This window comes from Miniopterus schreibersii (genome assembly GCF_964146895.1).
Source record: "Miniopterus schreibersii genome assembly, chromosome: 9".
NCBI lineage: Eukaryota > Metazoa > Chordata > Mammalia > Chiroptera > Miniopteridae > Miniopterus > Miniopterus schreibersii.
The window spans coordinates 71,963,678-71,985,985 of NC_138118.1; the positions used below are offsets into that span (position 1 = coordinate 71,963,678).

The window sequence follows — 22,308 nt, forward strand, 5'->3', positions numbered from 1 at the left end:
CAAAGTTGGGAGTTGAACTCAGTCAGACTCCAAAACCCACAGGTTTCCTCTGCAGCACCCTGGAGAGCTGATCTGTTTGGCGGAATTGGGGCACAGATCACCAGAGCACTGATCCATGTCTGTACTGGGCATGGTGGGTGGCACAGGGCGATGCCAAGAACAGCACTGGGCAATCCAGGAGACCGGAGTTCTGGTTCTGCCACTAACTGTCCAGCTTTGTGCAGGACCTCCCTGCGTCTCAGTTTATTCATTTGTCAAATGAAGGTACTGTCTAGAAATTCACTAATGCACTTTTCAGCTCTAAAGACACCAAGATGATGTACTTCACCCTTGAGTAATTTCTGAAAATCTCTCACGGCACATTGGGGCTGTCGCATTTTTTTACTCAAAGGCCAAGGGCAAGTGCACTTGTTTAGACTCACAGTGACCTGGGAGCATCTTGTCATAATCAGGAACACTTGGAGGGGCGGCAGGGGAGGTAAGGCTTTCTCTAAACACCAGGGAGGGAACTATAAAAAGGACAGGAGTCCCATAGAGTGAGCAGAGCAACAGGATGCTGGCTTTCCCAGTTTCTAATAATTGTGCCTGGCGCTGATTCTGCAAAGATGACTTCAAGTCCAGAGGCTCATTCTTCTTGAGCACGATTCCATATTCTTTTTTTTTAATAATATATCTTTATTGATTTCAGAGAGAGGAAAGGAGAGGGAGAGAGAGAGATAGAAACATCAATGATGGGAGAGTCATTGATCGGCTGCAGCCTGCAACCCGGGCATGTGCCCTGACCGGGAATCAAACCCTGATCACCTGGATCCTAGGTCGATGCTTAACCGCTGAGCCATGCCCGGCTGGGCTATAATAGCTTTATTGAGATTTAATTCACTTCTCCTAAAATTCGCCAATTTAAGTTGAACAATCCAAAGGTTTTCAGTATAGTCACAGTTGCGCAGCCATCTCTACAGTCTATTTCAGAGCATCTTCATTACCCCCAAAAGAAACCCTGTACCCATTAGCAGTTGATCACCGTCCTGTCCTCCCCAACACCCCCCAACCCCCGGCAACCGCTAATCTGCTTTCTGTCTCTCTAGATTTGCCTATTCGGACATGTCATATAAATGGAATCATACAACATGTGGCCTGTTGTATCTGGTATCTTTCACTTAGCATGTTTTCAAGGTTTATCTGGGTGATACAGTATGTATCAATATTTCCTTTTTATAGACAAATAATATTCCGTGGTAAGGAAATGCTGCATTGTTTGTCCATTCATCGGTTGATGGACATTCGGGCTGTTTCCACTTTTGGCTGTTAGGAATAATGCTGTGAATGTGTGGACACACATTTCCTTTCCCCTTGGGTGTGTCCCTAGGAGTGAAAGTGTTGGATCATGTAGTAACTCTATGTTTAAGATTTTAAGGAACTGCGAAACTGTTTTTCCAAAGTGGCTGCACCACTTTGTAGCCTCCAGCAATATATGAGGATTCTATTCTGTCCACCCTGCCAGCACTTCTATTGTCTGTATTTCTTACCTTTGCCATCCTGGTGGGTGTGAAGTGTATCCCATTGTGGTTTTGAGTCGCATTTCCCTAGAGACTAATGATGTTAAGCATCTTTCCCGGGCGTCTTGGCCCTGTGCTTCCCAGAGTGTTCTCAGAGTGTTTCGAAAGCAAAGATGGGTGTCCACTTAGTTTGGAATAACCGATTTCTCCTTTGTGGTTGAAGATTGAAGGTGAACTTATGCTGGCGCCAGGATTTGCAGCGCCTCCTAATCTGGATTATTCAGGCTACCACCAGTACACAGAGGAGATGCTTCCTCCAGAAAGCCCAGCGCTGTACGGCCTCCACCCCAACGCTGAAATAGAGTTCCTGACGGTCACGTCCAACACCCTCTTCAGGACTCTGCTGGAGATGCAGCCCAGGAAGGCGCCCGTCAGCGAGGGCCTGGAGCAGTCCGCCGAAGACAAGGTAGAGGCTCTTTCTTTCCCTCGCTGTCAGGGTGTAACGTACACACGGGGCAGTGCACTCATCTTAAGTGTACGACTCGGTGGGTTTTTACCTTTGTATACACCCACGTAACCACCCAGATCAAAATACAGAATATTTCCAGTATTCCAGAAGAATACTCATGCCCCTTCCGGGTCAATAGGCCCCTCCGCCTCCCGCCCAAAGGTAATCCTATTCTCCTTACCTCTATCACCATAGATTCGCTGTGCTGGCTTTGAACTTCAGATACATGCAGCCTTACAGCTTCTACTCGCTAATGTCTGGCTCCTTCCATCCCACATTCCATTTGTGGGATCCATCCGTGCTGTGCACAGACCAGTCGTTCATTTTGTTTAGTATCCTGCTATATGAATATACACTTCTTTAACCTATGGACGATGGACGTTTGGGTTGTTTGTTTTTTCACTATTATGTATCTCACAGCCATGAACATTCTCGTATAGTCCTTTGTCAATAGATAAAGGTAACTCCCAGAGGTCTCCACCCATAGTACACTCAGAAGTGTATTGCTGGAGCAAAGGATATAATATTAACACACTAACCACCAGATCTAATTGTAGGAAGGTGCCAGGAACTTTCAGTATTGTTTCTTGAAATGTTTCAGTTGTTTCTTGACATAAGGCCATTTGTTGAGAAACTTGTCTGTAATTTAGAAACTGTAGAATTTGTTGTAAGTTGTTACGTCCTATATACTAACATCTTCCCTATGTGAATGTGGGATTTTTTAAAAAGCAGGTGAACAAGGTAAAAATTCATCCATTTGGGAAAAGCTGTAGCTGTGAAGAACGGACAGGTGGGCGAGGTTTTCATCTAGTTTTTGGATTTCAGTCTTTCCAGCAAGGAAGCTGATCATTAAACCAGAAAATGCAAAGCAAATGAGGTAAAGATGCCTCAACAGCCCAGACAGGCAAACAGATTGTAGCAACAACCATCTACCGGGTGCTTGTGCTAAGGCACGAAAGAAAGTGCTCTGAGTGGGATCAGGATCCGTTTCAGAGATCAGCCTAGGCGACACCCAAGGCCAAACAGCTGGAAAGGGCCGGTGAAGGAAACCAAATTCCAGCTGATTCCAAAAGCCATTCTTTTACCTACCTTCTCTGCTACACTGTGTTTCATACTGTCCACCGCTGCTGTAAATGAGTTCAAGATTTCAGAACCCAACCATTTACCTGCCAGGTGCTAAAGCAACTTGCAAGCATGGTGTCAGCACCACAGGCAGTAATCTGAGAAATCAGGGAAAGAGGCTGGAGGCAGCCAATACTCAATCCTTTGTCCATCGTAGGTATTTGTTGGTTTTCCACAGCTCAGTAAAACTGTTTAGATAGAATAAATATGCACATTGGAGAATTACGTACATATTCATTTTTCCAACGTATAAATCTTTTATTTCTTCAGGGCAACAATTATAGAACACAGAGGATTCCTTGTTGAAAACGTTAACCAAATTGCTCCCAAAATTTTAGGGTATGTCAGAGGGCAGGGTAGGAGTCACCAGAATTAGCTCAAGCTTAAAGGGCATCTTTGGTTTGTGTGACTTTTCAAACACATTACAAAATGTAATATATCTAAATGTTGAGGTTCTACTTCCTCTGATCATATTTTTACATAAAAATGAAATGTAGCTGATGACAGTTCTTATATTCCCTAAATGCTAATAGTAAATGAACTGCAAACAGTAGCTCCTCCTTGATGGGATCGGAAGGGAGGAGGCAGCCCTGGCTGGAGTTGCTCAGTGGTTAGAGCATCAGCCCACACTGGAGAGTCTCGAGTTCGATTCCCAGCCAAGGGCACATACCTGGGTCGTGGGCTTACTCCCCACCGCCTGGTCAAGGCACATGCTGGAGGCAAGCAGTCCATGTGTGTCTCACATCGATGTTTCTCTCTCTTTCCCCCCTCTTCCTCCCTTCCACTCTCTGAAAAAAGCAATCGAAAAAATATCCTCTGGTAAGGATTAAGAAAAAAACAAAAAAAAGAAGGGAGGAGGCTGCTTTGCTGAAGGTGGCTGGGGAGCTCGGCAGTGCTACTCGGCCCACGTCTGGGGAATGGGAGGCATCTTTTAAACACATTGGCAAGCATTTCTGGGCATTGTATGATATATTCTGGAACTTAAAAAAATAGTAAGATATAGTCACTGTGACCAAAAATGAAATGAAGTAGAAAGGAGCTAAATATTGTGTGTTCCTGATTCAAGGTTAAGAATGTCTTGGATGACATTTTGGAGAAACTCCCAGAAGAGTTCAACATGGCAGAGATCACGCAAAAACCCGCAAACAGAAGCCCCTATGTCCTTGTGTGCTTCCAAGAATGCGAGAGAATGAACGTTCTCCTTCGGGAAATCCGTGCGTCACTTGAGCAGTTAGACCTTGGTTTGAAGGTAAGCTGCAGTGGGCAGAGCAGGCTTCCCCTCCTCGGAAGAGTCACGAGGTGGCCCTTCTTCTCCCTGCAAGGGCGAGCTGGCGTCATCTCCCGCGGTGGAAGCCCAGCAGTCCGCGCTGAGCTGCGACACGGTGCCAGACACTTGGAGCAGACTGGCTTATCCGTCCACCTACGGCCTGGCCCAGTGGTAAGCCCCCCAGTCCTGGCTCCCTCTGCCTTCATCTGCCTCGGTGCAGGCAGTGTTCTGAGTGATTATTCAGCCCATAGAAGCCACAGAGACTGCTCTGTGACTGTGCTCATGAACTGTGCAAACTACCACCAGTTGCATTTGAGTTTCCTTAGAGTGTTGCTTCGAAAGCAAAAATGAATTAAAAGTCAAGGTCTGAGCAAGATTCAAATTCTGCCTCTTACTTATTAGCTGTTTGATCTCCAAAATACCTGACCTAATTCCTCATTTTATCACCTGAAAAATGCAGATAATAGAATTCCCTCATTGAGTTGTTATGGCCATGAGAGGCAATTTGAATTCTCTCTCATGTCATCATGTACCCTGATTTTCTTTCTTTTTGATTTTTTAAAATAAAACAGAATTTATTGGCCTTTATGTCTGAAAAACCCAAAGGTAGTTCCAGCCTCAGACTTAGTTTTCAGCATCTGGCCTCTCTCCATCTCTCAACTCTGTTGCTCTCCATGTGGTTTAATTTTTTTCAAATTTTTCAATTACAGTTGACATTCTATATTAGTTTCAGGTGTACAGCATAGTAGTTACACATTTATATAACTTACGAAGTGATCACCCCGGTAAGTTTTGCATCCACCTGATGCTATATATTGTTGACTATCTTTCCTAAGCTGTACTTTACATCCTTGTGGCTATTTTATAACTACCAACCTGTACTTTGTATGAATCTGTTTTGTTTCATTTATTCTGGTTTTCAAACTCCACATACAAGTGAAATCATATGGTATTTGTCTTTCTCTGACTTATTTCACTTAGTATAACACCCTCTAGGTCTATCCATGTTGTCGCAAATGGTAAGAGTTCATTCCTTTTTTACAGCCAAGTAACACTCCACTGAATGCTCTTCTTTATGTATTTGTCTTTTGAGTGGAACACTTAATCCATTTACATTTATAGTAGTTACTGACAGGGATGTACTTTTATTGTTTCTGTAGCTCTTCTGTGCTTTTCTTATGCTCTTATTGGAGGGCATTGTAAGCATTTTTCTCCTCTCTGATCCAGTACTGCTGTGGAGGCCTTTGAAGCTGACGTACCTGTTTTCCTTCTAGAAAAGGCTTCACGTTTCTTCTCGACTAGGGGATTCTCTATCTTCACAGTTTATGTTATATCCTAAGTCTATGGCCATAGTACCCTGAACGCGCCTGATCTCATCTAATCTCGGAAGCTAAGCAGGGTCAGGCCTGGTTAGGACTTGGATGGGAAATCGCCTGGGAATACCAGGTGCTGTAGGCTAAAAAAAAAAAAATGTATCATAGTTTTGATTATTCTGTTGCCAAATTTTCTTGAAGCTCAGTATGGCCTGGGTTATCCAGATTCAAGTTTGTAATCTAGAAATTCAGATTTCCTAGGAGTGTATTAGTAAATACATTGTTTCAACTTTCATCTTATTCTCACTATTTCCATTTCAATTTTTTTGCTTTTTAAAATTATTCTACCTTATGCTGCTCCACTTTTTGCTTCCGCTTTTATTAGTTTTTTCCCACTTCTGAGACATTCCAACTCCATTTTCTTTTTCTTGCCTGATCACTTCTAATCCATGACCTTGTTTATAAGTAATCACTTCGTTTTTAAAAACCTGTTCAAGTTGTTTGACTGTAGCATATCCATCTTTGCTTTCCCTGTTCTTTGCCTTTTTTCTGTTACCCATTTTCAAGTATCTTTTCCCTAAATCAGTGATTTGTGGTGTGGGGCAGGGCACAGGGCAGCGTTCTAAGCGAGCAGGGATCTCCCTTCTGGTGACCCAGGTCTCAGGCAGACCTTCCCTGCAGCGGGGTTTGTGGATGTTTCCTCATTCATCCCGGCTGCCTTTTTAACTCCGAACCAAACCAGGTCCCTGAAAACTTCAGGGCTGGCTGGAGCGGCCCTCACCCTGGAGAACTGTTTTGCTGGCTTTTATGTTGGGCTACCTTCTGTGTGCTCCATTTCCCCACTGTTTTTAACATTCCTTAAACCTTCATTTCAAGGTTTCATGTGTCTCCTAATTTTATCAAAGACGTTCATTTGTCCTTAGCATCTGTGACGTAAACTGCAGATGGTAGGAACCTACCTTGTGTAACTGCAGCTGAGGTGCAAGGACCTGTGTAAAAACAGCAGTTTCTCAAACCACAGGCAAAATCGCTTTATAATAACCTTTCCTGCTTTCAGGTAATTATTGCATGTGGGAAGACTACTATCATATGCTCTACTGCCTGCCTTTCCCAGCAACTCTGGGCTAGTAACAGTCTCCGCAGCCTCCCCTCCCCATCCCCAGGTAGTGGGTCTCTCCTGTGCCTTCCCACGTGCCCTGTACACACCTCTGTGTCCCACGCTGGCTCCTGTCAGCCCCGATCATACACACATCACCTGTGTATAGTCACCACACAGCACTAGGAGGAGCTAGTTGTCGAATAATGGAGACAAACTTTCCATATTCCCGTTTCTTGTCCCTAATGGTAACAGTTAAGATATGAAATCTCTATGGGAAAAAGTCTAGCCCTAAAGGAACATTCTGCAAATCATCAGGTAATGTCTTCACTGGTTCTCAGGGGTGTACCTCTCTACCCACACCCTTCCCCAGAATCTACTTAGTTAATCTCACTGGGAGACTTCTACATGACTAACAAGCAAGCTTATTTCTTCCTACCTTCTCTGTTCACCAGGTTTAACGACCTCCTCTTGCGATGCCGAGAACTGGACACCTGGACACAAGATCTCGCCCTTCCGGCTGTGGTGTGGCTTTCTGGCCTCTTCAACCCTCAGTCCTTCTTGACTGGTAAGGTCTGCTGCTCACAAGCGACCCCACCACCCCCTCAGACCTGCACCTGTGAGTGGCTTTCCCGGCCCTGCTCACCAGGCCTCATGCAGTAGCCATGACGGAAAAGGTGTGCGAGTGACAGTAAATGACACTCTGGGCAGAAGAGCAGAACGAGGGGAGGAGGCCCAGGAGCAGCCAAGTGAGATGGGAAGTGGTTCATTTAAGCAAACATCTTCTGCCAAGGGCCACACAGCCTCTCCCACAAGGGATCCACTCTGCCATGGCAGTGCCCCAGCGACCTCACACAGCACTAACCAAATGCGCGCAGCTGCTCCAGTGAAAGCTTACCTCCCAGAGCTGCGAGGTTGTCCTGCAGGCCGCAGTTTTCTATCCTTGCTCTGATGCGGTCACATGCAAATACGCAGGAACTGAAAACACCGTGGGGGCCAGAGCACGCCTCAGTACATGCTCAGCTTGCTAGTGGCTCCTGGGAACCTGACATACAACTTTATGCTATTCAATTCCTGCCCCTTCTCCTCCCACAGCAATCATGCAGACCATGGCTCGGAAAAACGAGTGGCCACTGGATAAAATGTGCTTGACAGTTGACGTGACCAAGAAAACCAAGGAAGATTATGGCCATCCTCCGAGGGAAGGCGCGTATCTGCATGGGCTCTTCATGGAAGGTAAGACACCCCCTGGAGTCCATTGTAAGGACCTTTCTTAAGCAGGTTCAAGATATTATTTGCCCTTTGTTTACTGTTTCTCAGCATTCACTCACATTAGTATTTACATTTCCTGCTTTTTAAAAATTTAAATACCAGGATGTATGTCCAATGTGAGCCAAAGTTTAAGGCATTTGGAGTGATGTCTCTTACTTAACATTAGATCCATGGGCAAATTTAATACCACAGGATCATTTAAAACCTGCACTGAATTTAAATTATTTTGCTCTTCAATATAATCAAAGCATATTGTAAATCTCTAAAGGGGTGGAGGGGCTGGAGAAAATATGCAATGTTTTCTAAATTTATTTGGCCATGGATTTGTTCTGTAGGACATCTCCTCTTATCCTAAAGAACACTTTCAGAAATGCTGTCCTTGTCTTTGCCAGGATGCACTCTAGCGCAAACTGCCACAAATTCAGGTGGTTAAAGACAGAGCAGGTGATGTAAGATAAATTGCGGCGGGGAGACAATGTGCTGCACTGGAGGCTTCTTACACTCTCCGTAAGCATTTGAATGCATTGTTTTTAAAGGCAGGGCAAGTAGTTTTCGTGTACCTGGATTGTTACAGAATCTGTTTTCATAACAGTTCAGGTGTTCAGCATGGGAGAAATGGTCTGCTTACCGCGTGTGCATGGCACCTGAATAGCAGGTATTTTAACATCCCCCTCAGTCCTGGGCTAGCTCAGTAAGGAGGTCACCGACAAACTGTAACGTGACAAAACCGGAACATTTATTGCCTGCAACACAAGATCAGTCCCAACAAGCCCCACCCATGCAGCACTTTCTTGTGTGTTTGCTGTAGGTGCGAGATGGGACGTCCAGTCGGGAACCATTGTGGAAGCCCGCCTCAAGGAGCTGACATCGGCGATGCCAGTCATCTTTGCAAAAGCCATACCCGTGGACAGACAGGAGACCAAACACACCTACGAGTGCCCCGTGTACAAAACCAAAATGAGGGGCCCCAACTACATCTGGACCTTCAGGTTGAGGAGCAGAGAGAAGGCAGCCAAGTGGGTCCTGGCAGGCGTGGCCCTGCTGCTGGAAGCGTAGACGGGGCTCGCACTCCTCCGGCCGGAACACAGTGAGGATCTTTCATTGTCATTGCACTGTTCTCATGCACGTTAACTTATTCTACGCAGAGGCATAAACATCCCAGCTTCTATAACTTTTAAGTAACTGCATTAACTTTTTTTAAACACCATCCTTAAGAAGTGGAGAAGGGGAAGAGAAAGAGGCATATGTAGAAATACGGGAAACCTAGTCAGGATGTATGTGTTCATTAATCTTTAGCTTTCTTCAGTACCCGTCCCACAACACAAAAAGAACAGTATCTCTCATGTTCACATCAAGGTTCCATTGAAAATACAACTTCAAAAACAAAGGGGTTGGAAGACTCCTGGTCAGTAAGTGGGATTTTAGTTCTTAGGAGATATTAAAAACAATCTTTTTAAAATAAAAGTTAGCTCTTACATTCTTTTAAAATGTAGAAGCACCTGGCCCCAGGCAATCCTGAATGAAAAGGCATACGCTCCGAGGCCTCCAGTGTGGGTAACATGACAGTCCACTTTTTGTTCATTCAAGTTTTAATAAAAAAGAAAACTCTAGTACTCTGTGGTTAATTGCACTTTGTAATTTAGGGGAGCATTCTTCAGTATAAATTTCCAATCGCCTAGAGCAGGTTAAACTATGTGGTGTGAACTACAGTCAGGATAAGGTAAACTAACAGGGATCTAACCCTGTAAAAACGGCCTAGAGTTACTGCCGGGGAGGCAAAAGATCAAGGCAGCATGTACAATAAAACAGTGTCCAAGGCAAGAGCTACTTCTGCAGTTTTCTCCGCAACTTACCTGAACTTTAACTGTGCTTTTTAATCACCTGCAGATACTTTTAACAATTCAAACAGTCCTGCGTATACATGTATATAGATTCCTCGAGGTGCTTAGCTGTCTTCCTGAGAAATCTTTGTAAGCATATAAACAATCTTAACAAAAAAAATAGTATTTAGATCTAAAAGAATTTCTTTATAAAACACAAGTGTAAGGAATCTTAGGCACAAATGGTACATAGGGCATGTCTTGCTGGAGTACACAAAGGTGAGTGGGCTGGTCCTTCTTTCTGTTAATTGTCTTCTACCAGCTGCTTTTGTAAGCTGAGAAAGAGACGGGATGTGTTAGGACAAGGGGATGGAACTGTGTCCACATCTCCCAAACCTCTCCTCTCAGCCCAGTAGGGACAGGGCTGCCTCTGGCCTTCAGAGCTTCCCCTCAGCCTGCCTTGTATACTTCACGTCTGTTTTATAAAATAAGGGGAAACTGTGGGTACAGGCAGCCCCAACTTGAAAATCCCAGCAAAGGCCGGAATTTCTTAATAGGGAAAATATCAGCCCTGAGCCTCTCCAATGCCAGAGAGCTGGCATTTAAGGTGGTTTGTAAGAATCAGCTTGAAATGAGGCAGGTCTGCCAGCTGGACCTGGGATTCCAACCTCTGTTTTGATTTGTGAGACTTACCTCTCCAGATACTCCTTGACATTATTATAACCATAAAACTTGGCCAGATGAATGAGGATCCCTGTGGCACAGCGGCCATCACGCTTCCGACAGTAACTACAATTGCAGATCCCACGGCAGGGAGGACACATCCAATCCTAGGAGAGATCCCCATGTTACCTGCAGGTTCTGGGCAAGCCTGGTTCAGCTGACCTCTCCTCCAGTCTCTAATCACCTGTTACCTTCCGTATGTGCCACGGGGGGGGGGGGTATCTAATCTCTCCTTCCTCTCACAGGTTTCAAAAAGGCCCATAAAGCTTGATCACCTGACGTCACACATGGAGAAACACTGAAAAATGCTAGTTTTAGACAGGACCAGCTAACATAACTAGTAGATAACTGTTCTGAATTTTGGAGAATTTCAAAGTATTAGATCAAATGCAGGGCCCCGTACAACTATACACCCAGAAAGTCGGCCCTGTTTTTAGGGACAGGGTTTCTAAAAGATCAGTGAGACCTGGGTGTGACAATCACTTTTACACTTCCATTTGTGACTGTTGTTAAGTCATATAACTTGAGTGACTCTGTGCACCCCCTTGACGACTGTCTAAGAGGTTAAGAGCACAGGATGTCCAGGTTCAAGGTAGCCGAGGCCCAGGGAGGTTATATACCTACTTCATAAGGGTAAATGAATTAGTAACAACTGAAATAAAGTAAACAGCATTAACAGATATAAAACCTTAGAGCAGGGCCAGGTACAAAGAAACTGTGTCGCCCCTGGTCCAGGAAAAGCCAAGGTAAATCTTGCTGCTGGAGGAAAAGCACAGAGATTCACCTGGATGAACCAGGTAACTCTAAGAAAGCTCAGCTGACCCTAGAAAACCCGACGCAGTCTCGTCTCCCGTCCTATCCATTGGTCAGCTTGCTCCCTTTCCAGAAGGAAACCCTATTCTTCATTTCTCTTCGTGTCTTAAGATGCAGAGAGGAGAGGGGTGAGAGCCCTAGGGAGCTTACAGCTACTGGCCCCCAACAAAGGGCCCAGGGAGCCCCACTGTAGGCTCCCCTTTGCCAAGACAATTCATGAACAATGCGCACGCTGCTCCTACCGGGTCCAGCAGCGCTGATCTCACATCCTCCCCGTAGCGATTCCGCAGGCAGGGCCCACAAAACTGTCCCCGCACCCCGCCGCAGCTCTGGTTCCGACACACCGTCTTGGTGTCAATGGTCTTCTGCCGACACTGATGGCACGTGTTACCCTGAGGGGAGAAGGCGGTGAGTGGCTGAACACGGATTTACAGGGTGATGCCCGCGAGGCCATGCTGTCAGGCAGTCCTAAGTGCACAAGGATGCACTGCTCCTAAGAGTCGAGCAGCATTTTTTCCTCTGGTACAAACCATGGCACCCTCACTAGCCTGTGAGCACTTTTAGTTCTGGGGCCAGAGAAGCATATTAGGGTAGATGAGACTGAGCAGGGAGCCTGAAGAAATGAAATGATCAGAGGCACACGAGGGAAAGCAGGAGGGGCAGAGCCCAGGAGGGGCGACAGGTGACAATGGCAATGAGCCCCGGGCAGCATCACTCAGCTCCAACCTGGTGATCTGGATACTCTTGGTATAAAAATCTCCTGGTTTTAAAATATTGGCAATTAAAAACATTTTAATACTACCTTAAGACAGGTGTACCACTATCTAAAAAAATGTTCAGACCACCACAAAAGCTTCCCTCTAAACCACCAGTTAAAAGAACTTTTAACCCACCTCCTACCAAATAGTCTCTTAAACTTTATATACTTTTTTGTTAATATAACCATAGAAACTGAACATTTAAAATACAACTTATAAATAAATGTTTTTCTAAACTATACCCCTGCAGCCCCCGCAGAAACCTCTCCCCCATGAGAATTCCTCCAATTCAGAGCCCACTCTGTGTCCTGGGGAGATGGTCCGCGGTGGAAGCCCAGACACATCTACCAACAGTGCAGGATTTCAAATGCTAGTGCCTTGGAGTCCCAATAAGAATCCCAATCATGTGAATTATCGTATGCAACTCACCAGAACTTTATCATAGATTTTATCTCGAACAGTTATGGCAACATTTTCTAAGTCTTCTTCAGTGATATCCTCCACGGGCCGAAAAGAAGACATCCGGTGACGCCGTCGATACCCCTGGCACCTCCCCTGCAAAAGACGACAAAGTAGAACCTGGCATGAGATACTCTGAGTGGCTATCAGAGTTCTAGCACCATGGGCACCTGCTGTAAACTCTGAGCACAGGGAAGTGAACCACAGTGAAGCACCAAACCCACACATGGGAAGAGTCCAGAGTTTCTCCCTCCTGACTGAAGGCACTTGAAACACCTCATTCCTAAAACAGAGGTGACTGGGAATCTCTGTACTTTGCCCCGTGCAAAACCACGAGCTGACCGGAGCCGCTAACAGGCCTGTATTGCCTCCACTGGAAATCAAGCTGGGGTTCCTAACTACTGAGCTGCTCTGCTCCTCAGTGGGGCTTAGATAAAGGCTCTCCCCGTGGCCGAAAGTTTATACCAGGGGTTCTAAGTGTGGTCTCAGGAATGAAAATGCAAATTCTCAGCTGCTGCAGATCAACCGGGGCAGAACCTTGGCACCTTTAATAAGCCCTGGAGTGACTCTGATGTTAGAGGACAACTGGTTTAGACAAAGAATAATTTGTTTACTGTGGTCAAAAATTACCCCACTAATTGTCTTCCTCCTTCTGAAACCGTAAAACTCTTCTGCAAACTTGGTGGCCGAGACGGTGAAGTTCTCCAGAGCGAACTTCTCGGGCGGCCGTGCGCTCCGGGTGGGGTTCGTGCGCCTGGTGATCTGCCCCTCGGAGAAGGCCCGCCTCACGGTTTTCTTCTTCTGAAAGCAAGAGCACAGACATGTACGGCTGGGTGCTTTCCGGACGCAAGCCATCTGGCAATCGGTTATGGCCACCAGAATTGGAATAAATAATAGTAAGGAGCTCCACTTACAGAAGTTGAGTTCGGGGTTCGTACTGGGAAGAAATCGGGCATTGTGTTCAATTCCGCCAATAGCTGAGCAAGCTAGAGTTCAGAACAAAGAAAGGATTGCACATGAGTACCCCCAAGTCTAGTTCATCCAACGCCTTATCAGCCATGAGAAACTTGAGTAACGTAGTGTACATAAGATCTCAGCAGTTGTTACCATTTTAACCTCACACATAAAGATTTTCATCTCCAGAGGTGAGATGCTGATATCATTCACAGGAATAAAATCTATGCCCATTCCTTATGTACAAAGATATGGGACGATGAAAACTGTCCTGTAATGACCAAGGCCTGGAGCATCAGGTTGGAATCCTGACCCGGCCACTAGTTAGCAGTGTGGCCCTGGAACAGTTTTGCACATTTGAATCAAGTTTCTTCATGTTTAAAACAGAGAAAGCGCTACTAGATCATGCTAACAGTTATTTAGAGCTCCAAAAATTAAGTTCTCATCAATAAAAATAATTTCTGAAAATACTTCCAAAAAACCACCACATAACAGGCATTAATATGCCAATTATGCCATTTCATTAGGATTCTTTTTAGTTTTAGATTTATACAAATATACTGGTGTCAGTGAAAGATCATGAAGAACAAACACAGTTCTTATTTTAAAGATACAGACAGACACAGTGTTTAAAATTTCCCTTAGCTGATAAGCACAAATGTGTCTTAGGATAAATGTTACCTGAAAGTAAGCTTTTTATTTCCTAAAGTAACTTATTAGACATATAAGATTGTATATACAGCATCATTACATGACTTTTTAAAAAATGTTTTTATTAATTTCGGAGAGTCATTGATCGGCTGCATCCTGCACACACCCTGCTGGGTATAGAGCCGGCAACCTGGGCATGTGCCCTGACCGGAATCAAACTGCAATCTCCCAGATCATAGGTCAATGCTCTGCCTCTAAGCAACACAGGCTGGGCTCCATGACTCTTTTTTTTAAAAACAAAATATTAAAGAAAAACATACACCGAAATGCTACAAGTGACTACGAGTGGTAGAATTTTTAATTCTGTATATACAAAATTATGAATCTAAAAACAGTCACTGCCCATGTACAGAAAAGCTACACATGGCAGATTTCACCTTGTTCCATTAATTATTTGAGTGAAGACATTTTGAAGCTCAGTGTGTTTTAATACCTAGACCTGTTTCATTCCTTCAGACAATGTCCTGAAACCACAGCAGGTCATCCCAGGAGGTGCCTGGGCTGCGAGAGGCCTGCCTGACCGGCAGTGCGAGCCTAAGGGGGCTTCCCCACGTCTTATTCACAGCTTCCTTCCGCCGGGCACAGGCCCGTGGTTCAGCTCCTCTCAGCTCCAAAACCATTCCATAGGTCATGGCACAGGGCAGGGGGCTAAAAGTGGTGCTGGGAGTCTCTTTCTGTTCCCAAACTATCAGGTCACAATTGCCTGGGGTTCAGGAAAAGAGAAAGGCTCCAGTCCCCAGAACACATTTCCCAGCAGACGCCAAAGCCGCCTGTGCGCCCCGCGGCGCCGTCAGCCCAGCGCCAGCTCCCGGGTGGCCGCGCGGGCCTTACCATGGCCTTGTTCTCTTTGATGTTCATGGTCCGTTTCAGCAGCGCGTCCGAGCTCTCCTGGCCCTCGTCCCTGGAGTCAGCCTCAGGCTCAGAGGCAGAATCTTCCCTTTCCTTCCCTTGTCTGCAGCTTTTCTTTTTCCCAGGGATGGCTTTTTTACTGTCCTGTGAGCGTGAGCTAGGAAACAGCGGCTCAGATGAATTCTTCCCGTTGGCTTTCTTTGCCAGCTTCTTGGTGGGGAACTGCAAGGCCACCCGAAGGCCAATGCTGCTCCCCCTCGGCCTGCTCCTCGGTGTGGCCTTTGCATCTTCACCTTCCTCGTCCTCGCTCGCCGGCGCCTTACCATCGGCTCTCAAATCAGACTCCTCGAGCTACCGGAAAGAAAACACAAAGATGCTATCTTGTAAGAGACTTGCAAAAAGACATATTTAAAACCACTGTTTTAGGAAAAAGATAAATAGCTGAAAGCCTCCCCTCCTCTTATTAGTTCCCTGAAACTCTTCAGTTCAGTGTCCAAGGAGCTTGCCGATGGATGAAACCCAGGCAGGCGTCGTCGCTGCGCTCGGCTCCGCCCCGTTGAGGTGAAGGACCCTCTCGCGGTTACAGCTGAGACCAGGGCCTTCCCTCGGAGCACAAATGCAAATTCTCAGCCACTGGCAAACTGGGTTCCTTTCAGAGCATCAGACTGGGAGCAAAACACTACAAATTGGGCTCCTGCACAGGGAACAGCCACGCTGGCAGGTCTGGAAGCCAAGTAACATGGGGAATAGTCACAGAAAAAGGGGGTGAGTGACCTAAAACTCATCTTCAGATAAAAATGGGAGTGCTAAGGGAAGAAAAAATCGCTGACTACTCTACACTAAACAGCAGGAATAGGACTTGAGTAAAAAGCAGCAGGGAACTGATACTGGGGTCAGGGGGGAACCTCATCTCCAGGACACGATGGGTCCTCAGTGCCTGTTCTGTGACCGCAGAGCAATGAGGGGGAGGGGAGAGGAATCGAGGCAGAAGGCTCCTCAGGTCGCTGTGGAGCACCCATTCAGTTAGCTCAAGAAATTCTCCCAATTTTCAAAATCTCCATGGAATAGGTCTCCAGCATGAGAACATAACTTGGTTCTACATAGAAAGAAACGAAGGCAATGACTGACCATGGGACGGCAGGTGACATCTCAGATGTGAGGGGACTACTGGCAATAATAGAAAGAGGCTTAAAAATCGAGATCAGGGACCTCTCCTGGGCATCTGTCTTTGACCACGTGCTGGAAGGACGAGTCCAGGGACCTCCGTCAGGGACGCCTGACGATGGGACTGCTGTGAGCAGAGCTGCAGGAAGACCAGGATGGGCCCGGGATTCACTCAGGGACCATGCCTCAAGTTCCAGCTGGACTCAAGGTAAAAATAAGGCAGAGGCAGGAAAAAATGCAAAATTTCCAAAGCTTGGTGTGCTATTCATTTAATCCACACACCAAGTAGGAAAATAAAAGCATACTGTACTAATTTGCATTTTTAATATCCTGAACTTTCTACACTTGTAGCTTTGGAATTGAAAATGACAGGCTGCAGAGGGATCCAATTTTAGGAGATACTATTGGAGAACCTCAAAGAAATTACCCCCCAACTGGCTTTATTTATCAGACTCATCAGCTAATTCTCCTCTCTTTACCAAGGATGTAGAACAGCTTACTAAGGAGGACTTAAGTATGGAAAGAGCAACCTAAAAACACCAGTGGACACTCAGCCTGGAGAGAAAGAACAGCAGGGCTGTCCCCCTGCTGTGGCTGGTTTATCTCTGGCTAGAAGACAGCAGGAGCAAGGGACAGTAATAGCCTATCACCAGAAAAGGTGGTCTCCCCAGTTCTCCTGGGAATGGAGGCTGGGTGGGGGAGGCAACAATCCTTGTTTTCTCACCAAAATTTAAAAGAAAATTTGCAGGTAGACCTGCCCTGGGCTATGAGTTTATATGAGAGTCAACATGTCACGATTCATACCCCAAATTTAGACTGTGGAGGTGTGGGGGACTTTTGGGGTAATTTACTTTGCCATGCTGGAAACACAAATTCTTTGCATAACCAGACATCACTAAGCTAAAGAACAGAAAAGAAGTCACTAAGAGTAGATGACACCCATTAGGGTTTGGAAGGATCTTAGTGTCTTGCTGGCCAAAAGCTGGAGACCTGCTGGCCAGAACACACGACTGCCACACAAACAGCCTGTATAAAGAAAGCCAAGGGAGGGCTGGAGCCCACAGGTTGGCACAGCTCTGTGTTGCTGGCATGGGGAAAAAATCACCATCAAACAAGGGCTTTCAGGCCTTAAGTTCCCTGGGGGACACAGCGAACCTACTAGTTACAGCTTATTTAACCGTCTACACAGGTTCCAGGCCAGAGTGCTTCCTTAGGAGTTTCTGAACGTGAAGAGGCTTAACTTAACCTCTTTCCTTTATAATCTTGAAACCGAAGAAGGGAGGGGCACACTGATTTGGGGGATCAATGCATTTTTCAGTTAGCAGAAAATACTTTTTACCTAAAAAAAAATCCAAAGGCTGTTCCTTAACGTTAACCTGAGACTTAAATACTAGTCAGCAAACTGGCCTAAAACATACAGAATCAATAGGAAATCAAGAAGCCTGTTTATAGCAGAGCAACAAGAGCAGACTTCCCTCAGGAATGAGGCAGGCCTGGGTCATCCTTCTCATTAAAAAGCACATCAGGCCCTGGCCAGTGTGGTCCAGGTGGTGAGGAGCGATCCCGTGCACCAAGAGACTGCCTATTTGATTCCCAGCCAGGGCACACTCCCCGGGTTTCGGGCTCGATCCCTAGTAGAGGACATGCAGGAGGCAGCCGCTTTCACATCGACGTCTCTCTAACTCTCTCTCCCTCTCACTTCCTTTCTCTCCTCAAAAATGTCCATTAAAAAACCCCAAAAAACAATGTCAAACTCTGAATCAAGAACCAGAGGGAAAACTCAAAAGCCTGCGCAGCTAAACCTTTGCCAAATTAACAACAAACCCAAGAACCTTCCTTCACACACAAGAAAAAATGACTTTAAAGAACATGTTACTCCCAGACACCCCTCTTTTCAGATAAAAGAGGTTCAAGAAAGTGTTTGATAAGGACAGTAAGGGACACCTGAGACACAACCCCTCCCCCCCCAAACTCCAAAGACACGAGGGGGGACGGGTGGGTTTCCCCTTAGAGAATGATGGGCCGGTGGGCCAGGGATGCGCCTCAGGACAGCAGTTTTATCCGCTGTGATAAGCGCGTAAGGACAAGCGGAACCTTTGCGCGTGTGAAGGTTTGCTTCTTCCAAGTACAAATGCAATTCGGAAACAGGCCTGCGAACATTACAAGCCACACTCCCTCGTGTTGCTAATTATCACCTTTACCTCTGGGTTACTGCTCACACTCAGGTCACTCTGGGTAAATCCCTCAAAATCCTCCATGTCTGAGTCGGTGTCCTCTATAAAAATTCTTCGCAGTTCTTCTGTGAAGTATTTGGAACGGAAGCGCACATCCTGCTAAATTAAAAACACACGCAAGTCAGAGAGAGAGAGAGGAAAGAGGTACCAGGCGTCCGGGGCGATGGGGGGCTGTTGTTTAATGGGTCCAGAGATTCTGTCTGAGATGAGAACATTCTGGAAATGGACAACGGTGACAACAGCTGCCCAGCACTGTGAATGTAGCTAATGCCAGGTAGTGTCTTTTGCTGGCAAGAAACTGGGAACTTGCCTGCACTTAAAAATGGTTCAAATGGCCCGGCCGGGCGTGGCTCAGCGGTTGGGCATCGGCCTAGGATCCAGGAGGTCCCAGTTCGATTCCTGGTCAGGGCACATACCCGGGTTGCAGGTTAGATCTCCCCCCCGGGGGGGTGCTGGAGGCAGCCGACCGCTGATGTTCCAACTGCCTCCCTCCCTTCCTCTTTCTGAAGTCAATATAGATATATATATTTTTAAATAGTTAAAATGGTAAATTTTATGTTATGTGTATTTTACCACAACAAACACACACACACATATACTTGCTTTCTGCAGCTTACAGAAATTTAGACCCATAAATTGAACGATTTAAAAACTCAATGTGCACAGCCTCTCTCAGCTTCTTGTCTGACGGCTGAGCGCTGGTGGAGTTCAGTTTCTCCTGCCAGGGCTGCCCAACAGGATGTCTGCTTTCGCACAGAACCAGAAAGCCAGGGGAGAAGGTGGAGAGGGAGCGAAAACCTGGCTCCCTCCCACACTCTGGCTTTCGTTTCCCACAGCCACCCAAAGCCCGTGTCCCCCAGCCAGTGAGCACGCCTGCCCTCCAGGCCCGCAAGCTTCTCCGCAGGAAAGAAAGGGCTGGACACTCACTCCCCTGCCCGCCCACTGCTGAGCTGAGCTCACTGCAGTGGCCCTGCACCGACTGCCTCAGGGGACTGATGGACCCTCCCACCCTCCATGACCCCTAGGAGTTCCCAGGTGGCCAGAGCCCAGCAACCCCAACAGGTAGCAAGTGGACAGACGGAAAGATGTTATATGACTGACTCTTAAAAACAGAAGAGCATTTTCCAATGAAGACGTGACTTTCTATTGAACTAATGAAAAGAAGAAAACAGGGTTCTCTAAATGGCATGCTTGAAAGAGAGGAGAGGGAAAGGACAGCATTGCAGTTCGGAAAGGAGACCCACAAACAGCCTCCTCCATGCTGGCTGCCAGGGCTGCAGTCCATGTCCCCGGTTGCCTCTGACATCTCTTCCTCCCACACCTGATATAGCAATGATCCCTCATCACACCACATGTGGTTGGGGAATCTTTATCTCCCCCAAAGCCTTTCCCTGACTTTAATTACGCATTTCTTTCAGCTCAGATCATCTCGGGAGAAAGACAGAATAGACAAGTGGAAAGACTTAACGGGGGATAGAGAAAGAACTGTCTACATCCAGAACATTTTTAAGCTTCAAAATGCCTCCTATGAATTATTATGGGTAATTGGAGTGAGTGTGCGCGGAGCTAAATTACTCTGTTTCTTTGCTGATGGCTGTGGTGCCGCTGCTTGGAAAACACACACACGGGAAGTTTCTTTAAAGTGAAATTCAAATTGTGTTTAAGGGAGCCCAGCACTGCTGCACATAATGGGGTACAAGTTCGTGCGGCTCCTCCTGGCTGGTTCAAATGGGTCTGAGTGCGTGGGGTCCGGGTGGGAAAGCAGCAGACGGGGACCTATGATTAAGGAAGAAAGGTGCCCAGCTGGCTCCCGAGGAAACCCACCGAACCTGCTCTCTCCGAGGGCAGGAAACATCTGGTTCCAGGAGCCCTGAGGTGGCCCCCGCAGGCCGCTTTGGGGCAAGGGGCCTACGTGTAGTCCCTGCGGAGGGCCCTGAGAACAGGCCAGCCTTACGGCAGCAAGGTCCGCCCTTCCAGTCCTCGGCAATGTCTAGCCTTTGAACTGGCCTCACAAGGGCAGTGGTCAGCCAGGGAGAAATCAGTATCTTTGGTGGGCAGGGCTGATGGAGAAAAATAACTTAGCCACAGACCCAAACCAAGGCCTAGGCTTTTGTTCTTACTCCACAGGGTGTAAGAAACGTTTTTAACGTGGGTCTGCATGAGGCACACATGCCCGCCACGCAGCCTCGCTGCGCTCTAGGGTACAAGCCTCACACAGCTCTTGGCTCTCCGGGACCCGTTTGTTATTTTTTAAGATCAGTACTAGACGATATGGTGTGAGCCTTGGTCACCAAGATCAAGGACATAAGCAAACCGATCAGAAGAAGAGCTCAGAAGAGGGGGTGCCTTTTTTTATTGTGAAGCTCGTGTGACATAAAGGAACAGACTGGAACGTCATGGCGGGCTGAACAAAGGCAGACAAGCGTCCCACGTCAATTCCACCCCATGGGCGCTCATTCACCATGGGTGCTGGGTGCGGGAAACAGCAGGGAAGGGACCACACAAGTAACCAAGGTGAGGATCAGTGTTAGAAGGGAGAAACAAGCACAGTGGCACTCGGGACCAAAGAAAATCCAGTTAAGACTTCCTGGAAGAGGCAGCATGTGAACTGGGTCCGAACTGGGGTGGAATCTAGAAAAATGCTGAGTGAGTGCACAGGCAGGGTGGATGCACAGAGCAGTGTACACACAGGGCAGACAGCGAACGGGCAGGGAACCGGTGCCGTTTCTGTTCCACTCCAGCACCGCAGGCAGGAAAGACAGCAGCGGGAGGTGAGAGCGTGAGAAGTGGTGCTGCTCCATCTGGACCATCCCAGCTCCACCGCTTCCCAGATGTGGGACCTTGGGTGAGTTATTTCGCCTCCCTGAGCTTTAATTTCATCACCTGTAAAATGTGGATAATACAGCACCTACACCTTCCTAGGGAGGTACATGCATTAAGTGTAACCTGTATGAAAAGCATATTGTCACGGGCCATCTAAGACGACGTGATGGAGGAGGGGATGGCACACTTGACCACACAGAAGTAGCAGTCGTCATAATAGCCAAAGCAGCTACTTTGTGTGTGTTTTTTAAATTTACCTTTATTGCTGAAAGTTATTACAGATGTCCCCTTTTTTTCCCTTCATTGATGCTTTGTTTCTTAAGGCTCAGCACTTTGCCCATGTCCTGCACTGCTCAGGACACCCCTGCCCCTCGCTGCCTGACCGTGCCCAAATGGAGACTGGCAATTTCTAGGCCAGGGAAGCCCATGACCACAGCTCAGTTCTACAGCTGAGCTACGGGCTATGAGGGAGAGAAGGGAAGGAATGGAGGTGGGAAGATTCACCAACTCCTGGAAGGGAGTCGGGGAAATGGGGGGGGGGGGGCAAGAACACCGAGATGGAGGTAACAAAGGGGAAGGCAGACAGACAACCACGGAGGGAAAGGGGTGAGCTGCAGACCTGCCCTGAATAATCCGGAGCGGTCCAGCTGGCAGTCAGAAGGATCTGGGGCTGGAGGGAAGGGACAGCCAAGCCTTCCAACTTGGAGGTAAGAGCTGAAACCAGGCCACGCGCTGAGGTCACTAAGTGAAAGGGTCTGAAGACAAAACCTTGGAGAACATCCACGCGTGGGGACAGGAAACAGAAGAGACGACAACAAACGAGAGGTGTAACTGGGAGGAAGAGAGCAAGGGGAGTGGCAGCAGGTGGCCGGTGGGGTCGGACGCCGTGGAGACGTCGGGCAAGGGGAGGCCCCAGGTCCCGGGAC

At 47.1% G+C, this 22,308-nt stretch overlaps 2 protein-coding genes across 3 annotated transcripts in view; one reads left to right on the plus strand and one right to left on the minus strand.

The window, feature by feature from the left end:
- The window catches only part of DNAH11 (dynein axonemal heavy chain 11), a gene marked incomplete at its 5' end in the record, with an annotated part of 204,199 nt that extends 194,513 nt beyond the window's left edge, over positions 1-9,686 (plus strand). The window contains 6 exons of the mRNA XM_081146983.1: positions 1,720-1,962; positions 4,193-4,375; positions 4,449-4,564; positions 7,258-7,370; positions 7,898-8,038; positions 8,883-9,686. Of these exons, the coding sequence (XP_081003109.1) occupies positions 1,720-1,962; positions 4,193-4,375; positions 4,449-4,564; positions 7,258-7,370; positions 7,898-8,038; positions 8,883-9,130 (1,044 nt within the window). The 3' untranslated portion in view covers positions 9,131-9,686. The remainder of the gene's footprint in view (positions 1-1,719; positions 1,963-4,192; positions 4,376-4,448; positions 4,565-7,257; positions 7,371-7,897; positions 8,039-8,882) is intronic.
- CDCA7L (cell division cycle associated 7 like) overlaps positions 8,789-22,308 on the minus strand; it is a 28,410-nt gene continuing 14,890 nt past the window's right edge. The window contains exons 3-10 of one of the 2 annotated variants that reach the window (XM_081146696.1): positions 18,527-18,658; positions 15,144-15,512; positions 13,562-13,633; positions 13,278-13,448; positions 12,618-12,743; positions 11,673-11,822; positions 10,588-10,724; positions 8,789-10,229 (exon numbers count right to left, since the gene is read on the minus strand). In XM_081146696.1, coding sequence (XP_081002822.1) covers positions 10,199-10,229; positions 10,588-10,724; positions 11,673-11,822; positions 12,618-12,743; positions 13,278-13,448; positions 13,562-13,633; positions 15,144-15,512; positions 18,527-18,658 — 1,188 coding nt within the window. In that variant the 3' untranslated portion in view covers positions 8,789-10,198. The remainder of the gene's footprint in view (positions 10,230-10,587; positions 10,725-11,672; positions 11,823-12,617; positions 12,744-13,277; positions 13,449-13,561; positions 13,634-15,143; positions 15,513-18,526; positions 18,659-22,308) is intronic. The other variant, XM_081146697.1, reaches the window with a different exon arrangement.